This window comes from Saccostrea cucullata, unplaced genomic scaffold (genome assembly GCF_032062105.1).
Source record: "Saccostrea cucullata isolate Sc308-1 unplaced genomic scaffold, CSIRO_AGI_Scuc_v1 ctg2618, whole genome shotgun sequence".
NCBI classification, from domain to species: Eukaryota; Metazoa; Mollusca; class Bivalvia; order Ostreida; family Ostreidae; genus Saccostrea; species Saccostrea cuccullata.
Window position 1 is genome coordinate 45,394 of NW_026919344.1, and position 10,724 is coordinate 56,117.

General features: G+C 32.4%; 1 protein-coding gene across 1 annotated transcript; it reads left to right on the forward strand.

Annotated features, from left to right (window-relative positions):
* The first annotated feature begins 509 nt into the window (after positions 1 to 509).
* LOC134229731 (uncharacterized) lies at positions 510 to 2,164 on the forward strand. The gene has a single exon (XM_062711516.1). It carries the CDS (start codon positions 559 to 561, stop codon positions 1,534 to 1,536), a length of 978 nt encoding a protein of 325 aa, XP_062567500.1. The 5' UTR covers positions 510 to 558; the 3' UTR covers positions 1,537 to 2,164.
* The last annotated feature ends 8,560 nt before the right edge of the window (positions 2,165 to 10,724 follow it).

Here is a 10,724-nt window from a genome sequence, read left to right on the forward strand (position 1 = left end):
TATTTCCTTTACATTTAAAATTTTTGGGGGATTAGACTCAGAAATATTCTGTGTTAACTTTAATTTACTTGAAAAAAAAGATTGTTTTTTATTTTACGTGATCATCTAAAAAATCATTGGTCTTGAAAAACGTGTACTTCACATTGAAAAAAAACAACAACAAAAGTACAGATAAATATCGCATTAAGAAACAACAACAAAATCCAAATAAATCAATTTAATATGCAAAATAAAAAGTTATCCTGACCATTAAACTCGGACAAGATATAACACTTAAGGAGATAAATCTTAAACTGGTGTTATGCAGACCCCGTGAGTTAGGTAAAAACCACTTTAGATGTGTGTTAATTATGTCGTTCATTCAAAGAAGCAAATTCCCAACCTGTCATGTTTGACCCTTCGTATGAATGGGAAAGGCCTAGTGTTATAATATTTACCGCTGATTGGCTCTCCAAGCACGTGCTGTCCTTCACCTGAATGTATATATATACACAACAAACAAAGTTTGTATCATTAAGAAAAAGTAACTCAAAGTGAGTGTTGCTTAATGTAATTATTATGTTGCACAAGATTATGATGCCTTCTGTATTGACTCTGCTGACTCTTATAAGCCTGAATAACTGTGCTGAAGGTTTAGGAATTTCCTTTCAAGATTCATGCAGAAGAAGCTTTCGTGGCGATCAAGACTGCTATTTCAAAGTAAGCGAACAATGGGACTTTATCAAATTCAGAAAATGGTTAGACAACCTTGAACCTTTGGGTAAGGTTTCTTTAGACATATCTTGTGTGGAGGGAGGATCTATTAACATTCCCTGGCCAATGAGGGCTCGCAATTTAGAAAGGGTAGTAATTAAAAACTGTCACATAAGAGGATACTTTGCAGAATACAACGTACCATCGAGGTATCCGGATTCGATTTTGTACAGACATGTCGAAAACTGTGTCACAGAAATCAACCTTCCAGAATGGTTCAAAATGATCAGAAACATGGAATTTGAAAAATCCTATACTTGTGGACAGGAATCTGTAAAAACATCTATCTGGCGAAATAATACCTACAGATTCATAAATGTTCCAAAAACTTCCGATGCTAAAATGCTTGATCTTATGTTTCAGATCAGTGACATTTTCAGAGAAAAGGTTCGATCTCAGTCTTTTCAATGCAATTACAAAAACCTTGAATACCTTGAAAATTCCAATAATCCGAGCCTTGGAAAACATTTCATGGAGGACTTAACACTAAATGCTTATTATCCAAAGCTGCAGACACTTATCTTTAGTTCAAACAAAATATCAAAGATGCCTACAGAATTAACGAAGTGGTATACCAGTTTTCCTAATTTAGAGTATCTTGATATGTCTAATAATAAGTTGAAATCATTTTCTTTTGATGTACCACACCTATCTAGAAGACAAAGAAGGTTACATGTTAACTTGAGGAACAACAATATCCATAGCCCGCCAAAAAACTTTTATCAATATCCATTCCGATCTGTACCGTTATCGATAGATTTAAGAGGAAATCCTATCCGTTAAAAACACACCAGTATCAAATATGAAGAGTTTTTAAAGCCAGTCTGCATGAAGCCCCTTACCAAATCAGTGACCTCCAAAAAAGTGTGGGAATGAGCAAGTCGCTGTGAAAGACAAAAGGACTGTCTTGAAAATCCAGATTCTTTAGCATTAGATTTCGTAATGAGTTTATGCTTCTTTTTGGTTTCCATGTATATCCAAGCAGCATTTGTCTGAGACTTGAGTGGGAAGGAAAAAAAAAAACATTATTTGATGTTTACATATAGACTATTATATTATCTTTAAACTCTACTCACCAGTTAACATTCAAAAGAAATCACTCATTTCATTAATTGTTCCCTGTCTTCTTAATTTATTGTTTGTCAACTCTTTTTTTTGTTTGTTTTTTTTGTTCCTTTTATATTTGTAATAAACACTTTTACAGTTTTACAGCTGTATTTTTGTGAACGTATGTTGCATAAAAAGAAAAGATAATTATCAAGGATAATGCTACTAATCGCCATGAATTTGCCGATGAAGAACTGATTTTTGCATTTTGGGGAAATTAAAATATTCATTCATTCGTACCATGGATGTATGCTCCATGTATGTAAAGTTTCTTTAGGAATAAAACAGCTAATTTTTTAAGAAATATTTCTGATAGAAAAAGCTTCAGTAATATACTTTATGTTGGATCGTTTCTTAGACGATAAGAGGCATGTTATTGTTAATGTAAGGTGTAAAACAAAAACAGTGTGTCGAACGTCATGATCTACTGGCGGCTGTATGAAAATCAATGTGAATTCCTGTACATAAAATATGTTTTGACATCATTGTCAATAAAACTATCATCACACCATGTAGTTTTTAACATGTTAATCAGCAAACATTATATCAATATCGTCATTGGCGAACTTTTGAAACGACCGCAATCACGCTAAAGCCTTAGCCGAATTAATTGTACAAATCAGAAAGCAAAATAAATGGTCATGTTTAAGAAACATTACAGTTCATTCCCTTTTTATTATATTTTCTGGAATAACAACAATATACAGATCGCGACAGCTTTGCTAATCATATGCACCTGCGGTTGTATACCGAGAAACTTGACACTTTGAAATGGACTTTTATGGTGGAGCCAAGGTGGTGGATGGCGAGTTGCAACTTAAGAGAGTTAGACGTTTTTTCTCCTATAAAATTGTATGTTGCAAGAAAAACCATACTAAAAATGACGTTATTGCAACAATGGTGATAATTATATGACAAATTTGAGAATTGACCTTGTACACCTATATTTTAGTAATAACAATCGAATATGGAATAGCTTTCGGTTAACTGTAAGACGTTCTGATAAATTGATTATTTCTGGAGTTTCTCGTGACAACATTTATAGATTGATGAAATTCCGATTGGCGCAAATTATGTTTCTTTATTACCTGTCCTCAATTTCCCATGAAACAAAGTTTATTCAAAAACTGAATGAGAAAAAGAAAATACTTGCTGTGGCCTTCACCTATTTACATACAACGATGTATTATCAATAAACAATAGTTAGGTTTATTCATAATTCGATTCATTACAGTGATCTACAAATAAAAGACACCACAGGGTCTGCCATATCTGTTTAATATATATTTGGATGTTTTAATGACTATACGATAAGGGCACATATAACAAGTGAATTATAGGAAACAACATGGCTTCATTTTATCTCCATTTTACTTACCCGACTATTACATAAAGTTGGTTTGCGTACATTTTCCAACCTATTCGTTACTCAGAAGCACGTTCCGAGTACGATTTCTTTTCAAACTGAGGCAGGCTACTGGCAGATAAGTTGATGTTACAGGGAATTTAACATCTCTGCTAAAAAATTTGCACTGTCATAATAATGACCTTGTAAGCAAATAACAAGTTTAACTTCTACTGGCTTTTGACTGACGTTTTCATTCAAATCGTCAGACCATTATATACAAACTTAATCATCAACGGATTTTCCCTTGTTTCTCGATCATGACAAGGAGCACACGGTGGGTGTGACTGGTAGGCATGGAATGCTCACTCCTCCATGACACCTTATCTCACCTCTGATGTTTTTGAGGGTCGTGTTTACTTTGCTCCTATTTTGTATTGCTTAATGGACTTTGAGTTTGAATACTGTTCATTACTCCACGTATTTCATTGATACACGCCAATTATTAGACCTTTGTTTTAATGCTGAATTTCATCACGGAATTTTTCATTTGGTCAATTCATAGTGCTCACAGTGTGACCAGTTAAAATGAGATACTTCTTCCTACGCATCTGATCCCAGTTCTGGAATATGAAGGGTTCCGTGCTATATACCCTCTTCACAGATCTGAATTGTTAAGAGATATTTTGCGATCGGTTACTGTTTGTAATATTTACTTCTGTCATTAATCGTATCGAAATTTCTCTCATATTTCATCATTGTATGCTTACTCAAAAACTAGACAATTAAGATGATACATATGGTAAAAGAATATTTATATTGACCTTTGATATTTTTATTTGATTTTAATAGACGAGAAGAAATTAAGAAATCTATTAAAACATGACTGAAGTTTCAATAAAAAAGTGGAGTTGTCACGCAGGTTCATTCTTCTTTGTCGCTTAAATCAAAACAAAGTGTAAACTATCTCTTAATTTGCAATGCTTTTTAATAAAACATCAATTTTAGTTTTAAAAACATCACCAAAGCTGACTAGATACTCCCATGATATCGACCCGGAATCCAAGAGCCTTTACCATTGCCAAATCAGCTAAAATAATTAGGTGAATATGCTTTCACTTCATATATTTTTTTTAATTTTCTAATATAAATTTTCAAAAGAACTGTGTTATATTTGTTCCGACTTTTAAAACCTTTTTTTCTATTCACATGAACATGTGAAGCAGAATTTGTCAAAATCTTATAGGTGAAAACAAGAAAACACTAGCTGTGGCCCTAAACTCGACATTTAGATATACCGACGACGTTTTGTCAATTAACAATGGTTATTTCCATTCTTATATCGATACGATATATCCAAGTTGGCTAAAAATAAGAGATACCAGAGAGTCTGGCATACTCAGTGTTTGTCTCATATTTAGAGATGTTTCTTGAAAAGACGAGAATGGTTATCTAACAACCAAGCTTTACGATATACGTGCTGACTTTATCTTTTCAATTGTCAACTTCCCTTACTTATCGCCCATATACCTGCGTGCGTGATTTATAACTTTCTGTTAAATCGGTACACAAGAGCATGCGTTACCTTTAAACAATTAAAAAAAAAACTAGTTAAAGTATTGACAAACAAATTAATAGAGCAAACCTATCAGCAGTCTCGTTTAAAGTCATGATTTCGTAAGATCTATGGTCGATACAATGTTCTAATAAAATCTATCCTTAAGTCATATGCTGATTGACGTTTTTTGTACCAATTCTTAGGCCATTATTTACACACTGAATTGTTGACGGATGTTTTCGTTATTTCTCGATTATTGCAAGGAGTCAAGGGTGTGACCGGTCGGCAGGGAATGCTCACTCCTCCATGGCTCCTGATCCCACCTCTGATGTTTTGGAGGTCCGTGTGTGCTCCACACCTGTTTGTATTGTTTTATGGATTTCTGGGATTGATTATGTTCGTTATCTCCATATATTTCATTTTAATGATTGAATGAACGTTTATAATTTAGGTCCAAATGATATTTTAAAAATATTAAAAAAAATAATTTTTGTGAAATAAATTCTTCATCTACTATTATTTGAATCAGAAAAAAATCAAAATTCTTTCACTGGTATTTAAAGGATTAATTTGTTTTCTTTAATGCATTAAATGAACTGAGTATTCTAATGTTGAAAATTTTAATAATAAATTGTTCTAAATATGTTTATCCATAATTGACAATGTTTATAAACAGTTCAGACAAACTCAAGTCATCTCCAACTTCTGTCTGAGTTTTTCTAAGATTTTGGATTTTAGCACGCTTTTAGTTAAGGTTTTAGGTTTAAGACTGTACTTTAATCCTTCTTAAGCATGGTCTTAGACTCATATACACTTAATGCTATAAACCCATGCCATGTGAATTTCATGGCATCTCGTTCAGAAGTTCTTGTTAAGGCTTGGGCTTTGAAAAATCTGAAAATGTTTAACAATTAGTATGTTAACGTCAGTCAGTATTTGACTCCAAGAAAAATTGTATATGCTGACAAGGTCATTGCATCGACTACATAACTTACGAAATGATGAATTCAAACGAGACAACTGATATTCTTGTTTCTTCAACTTGTTCGTCACTAAAATATCTCGTTTTAGAAATTGTAGAAACTTAGTGCGTGCTCTTTCATATCGAATCAACTGAGAGATATAAACCCCGTTTGTAGGTGATGAAGGTATATTATTGCATAAGTAAGGGAAGTTGACGATTGAAAAGCTATTAAGTCATCACGTTTACGATAAAGTTTAGTTGTTAGATTAAAATTAACGTCTTTTTCAAATGAAATGTCCAAATATGAAATAGATGCATCAGACTTAATTGTAAGCAGCTATCTTGGACTTATAGGTTTACACTATAAAATATAAGACAAAATAAAATGAGAGAGGGAGAAAAAGAGCTGTTGACAATTTGGAGACATGCAAAAACACTTCTTTTTGATCCTTGATTGATAAATAAGTACATATTATAGAACATATACAGCTTTGATCGCTGACATTGAGTGGATTACAAATGTCCCTATTGTTTTGTATGATTATTAGATTTTTAATTTTGGGTAAATAGACGTTCGTTTACCGTGTCTTGTCTGCAATAATGTTAAAGCGAGTGAATATTTTTCAAAACAATAGAAAAACAACAAAAGGTAGCTGAAAACATCGCAGTCTCGAGTGTAAACAAAAGTCACGCATTAATGTTGAGACTTGCCACCTTCTGAAGGTACTTTTTTCTTTAGTATTAAGCATATTTTAAAAGATTTATGCTTTAAATACGAAATATTACTCTTTTAAACTAATACTGAGAAGAAGGGACATCAGCTTAAGTGGATCTAAAGCGTAAATGAATCATTTTAGCAATATTTGAAAATAAATTGAAGAACTAGGGGGTTATTCATGAAAATATGAGGGTTGTCCCAAAAAGTCGTAAACAATGTTTATAACTTTGTTATCATGCAACCAATGCTAACCAAATTTTGCATAGACGTAACATTTTTAATGTTCTTTACAACTGTGAATTCTTAAATATCTATCTTTTATATCAATAATATTGGGGCGATTTATATGAAGTCCAGGGTTAGGTCTGTCGGCGCACGAACAAAATCTAGAATAATTCACTCATATCACTATTACATTTGCTTTTATTTCTCTGTTACTATTTGAAACATTAAACTCAATTTCATATCAGTGAAACCAGAAACAAAATCTTCATAACATATATTTTCATATAAATAGCAATAAAAACAGACAATTGGTGTCATGGTTTTCAAGGTGTTGTCGAAATTGAATTTGATGAAAATGACGTCGTCAAACGCGTAACCGGCGCACGGGGATGTAATAAATTCTTTTGGATATGGACGGGAAAGAAGAGTACAGAAGTCACATTACACACTAGATTGCTATAGAAAAGTTGTTTTTATATGGTATGAGATTCAATGATAGTTTATCCTCTATACCAAAAATAGTAACCGCATGTAAATAGTAGAGTACTGTTTGTTAAACGAAGACATTAGGCAACGTTCTTGCCCAGGAACGACGTCAAACAATGTGCATTCTCTGCTGTCTACAATTTAATTAAGGTGAACTTTCGACTAAATTACGACTAAAATTTGAATCTGCTAAAAACAACATCATCAACAACAAACGGACAGTAGTGAATTTAAGAAAATAAGTCACTAAGTCAGCAGTGGTTTATCACTTTGAAAAAAAAAAATTGATGTAAACTTACGCGTGTGAAGCAGAAAAGGAGATCATGGCGTTATAGGAGACGTAAATTATGCTCGCTTTCGTGCGCCGATGTACACTTACATACTTTCTTTATTTCTTCACAATTTTCTTATTAAATGTAATATCATCTTGAAACTTGAATTGCATGATTATAAATTGTTACTCTTTGCTATGACCTAAAAAGAAATTTAATTGTGCAAAAGAAAATAAACTGTTTTCCCTGTCTATCACTTTTTGGGACAACCTTCGTATGTTACGTATAAGTTTGTCTTAGCTAAGACCTAGTTAAGTTCGTTTCATGTCACGGTTTAAAGACAAACTAAAGTAGTACGTATGCAGTTCCTAAGATTTTTCTTAAGTTATCTTTGTAACCCTATATTTATGTTAGGAATACATAATAAATACCGAAAGGCAGAAAAATGACTGCATTTTGACTATATTATCAAGAGTCGCAACCTAACATTGGGAGATAACAAAAACTGCTATATCGTTACGTAGATTCATGAGTATGCTTCAGCTGCAATCTTAAGACCTGTCTAACTACTGCTGGAGTACATGTATGACTTGAATTGAAGCATAAAACTAACTTTAGAAGCAAGGTCTTAACGTTGTCAACATGAATTTCACCATATTTTTTATGAAACATGCTTGCTTTTCGATTTATTTATTTAAATGATTAAAACTTATTCAGTAATGTTTTTCATAATATATGCATTTGACTTCTCTTAAAATTTAGTCAATGTTGATATAAAAGATATATTCACTATGACAAAAGAATTGACCTATAGGAGAGAACAATTTCCCGGAAAAAGTGACATTTAAATATTAATCTTTATTTGTTGTTTTCTACAGTATATATGTCTAAATTTGTCAAATTTGTATTTTATACCTAATTTTTTTTATTTACAATTTTACAATAAACCTCCAAAGTTGCCCAAAACACCATTTTGTCCATTAAACCGTTGATTTTTGCCTGAATTTTGGACTAGAAGTCCTTCAGGGCAGGCCTGCCCCTAAATAAAATTGTGATATTTTGATAGGTTTGGATGTAAGGAATAATTTAAGATTGGATTTTTTTAGGGGCACCCCTGCCCTGGGTCGAAATTCACAAAAAACCTACAAAAAATAAGGAAACCTGATTTTGAAAATCTGCTTTAAATTTATACCTTTTATTCTTATAGTCAGACTAGCTCGGTTGATATATGCGCTGATTTTTTACAACGTGTAAACTTTCTTTTTAAAGTCGGGGGATCGAATCCACCTGGTACCACACTTTTAAAATTTTAAATTTCGCCTTTTCAAAGACTATTTTAGTTGTTTTTTTTTATAGACTTGTGTATTTTCCTTCAATTATCTATCCTTTATGCATGCCCATTCTTGATATTAGAAACACTAAAGAGATATCAAATCGTAACAATCCAATGTACAGTTGTCAGTCAGGCGGAACAAACCTCAGCATAAGCACACTTTCTCCGAGGACAAAAATAACTCACTCTGTGTTACTCGATACAGGTATTCTTTGCAGGAGTGAGCTGCGATGAATTTCAATTGTATATATTCTTTAGAATTTAATTACATTGAATTTGGCTACATATAACAATAACTCTTCTCCCTTGGATTTCATTTAGGCCAATATAATTTGCACACATTTGTGACATGTTTTATTATATCCACGGATAAATAGCCTAGACATAAAGAATATAATTTCAGAGACAGTAGACATTACCATTATGCAAAATGAGAAGTAAAGACAAACATCAATTATTACATTTGGAGATAACAAAAGAAAATCAATGAAAGGGTTACTCCTACCTCTACTCACTGAAATAAATGTTTAGGAAAAACAAATTGTTATATGTATTCAGCCTAATGTCATTAATCAGAACGGAAATCGACAAGCTTTTTGCAGAGAAAAAAACCAAGCCCGGTCCTATAGGTCAGATCCCTATATATAATGAAGTGATCCTTTCGTATCAAAATTATAATTCTGTTAATAATGGTTTATAATATTTGGAAACAAATTTTGCACTTCTACAATAGAGCAATGTTTCAATGTTAATGCATGACGTTTATTTATTGCTAGAGATTGCAATGTTTACAGTCTCTCTTTTATATAGGCCCTATCTTTTTTCTACATTTTGACAAAAGTTCACACACTTAGCTCTTGCAAACAAGTCACTATAACCAAAGGTCTATCTACCTGAAATTGAAACTCTTGTAAAAAGTACCCAAAAAATAGGGACAATTTTCAATTTTCCCCTGATTTATCAGCAAAAGACATTTAAGCTTTTATGATATACTCATTTCCATCTTAATTAAAGATGATTTCAAAAGATAATTTTTCGCATGTCTCAATTTTACCAAAAGTTATCTCTCTTTCTTTATATCCCTCTTTAGCGGACGGTGGAAGTGACTTATTAATTATGCCTGAACTGTTTTGTAAACATATTAAGATGAATGAAATGATAAATCTCCACGTTCCTTTATTAATGTAGTATTCAAAATAATACGAAATTTTTTGGGGGGTGGGTGGGTTGGAGGTGTGGGGGGGGGGGTTGGTGTGTCGTAATCACTGATTCCAATATCACTCTCATCATGACATGGTTAATGATTTTTTTTGGTTTAAGAAGATGGGTGAATAAGGCGGGCAGAATGCCTATAGTGCGACAGATAAGAAGTGAAAATTTTAATCTCAATTGAATCCAAATTTTACTTGATATTTCATCTAATATCAAAGTATACTTTATTTAAAATCTTTACAATTTACAAAAATCTCACAAAGACAGAAAATATTTGCCTATGAAAATGCTTACACACACTAAAAAGAACAAAAACGATCATTTTCTCATACTTAAACAAAATTTTTCATCATGGGTGGGTCTTCTCTCCATTTTTTTGAAAGATGATCCTAAAAGTGTGCAATAAAATACACATTTTTTGGTTTTCAAAAACATGGAGCGAAGACCCACTATACCTTAAAAGTATAATTTTATGACACAACATTAGCATCTTTCCGAGAAATACTTCAAGTCCATTAAGTCGCGGGTCATATCACAAACATGATTTAAATGCCTAAAATCACCATGAGCGGTGTAGCATAGTGGTTAACGCGTTAGTCTCAAAGCAGTATGCTATTGATACGTCGGATTTTTATTGCTTAGGGGTTCGAATCCCACGAATACCATATAATAATTTTATGAAAGAAAATTTTTTACGAGATTTTTTTCTCTCTCAGAAAAGTTTTTTTTCTCATAGTTTCAAAAATTTCAA

Excerpts from the sequence above, each read along its gene's own strand:
- LOC134229731 (XM_062711516.1), top strand. The coding sequence starts at position 559 with ATGTTGCACAAGATTATGATGCCTTCTGTATTGACTCTGCTGACTCTT.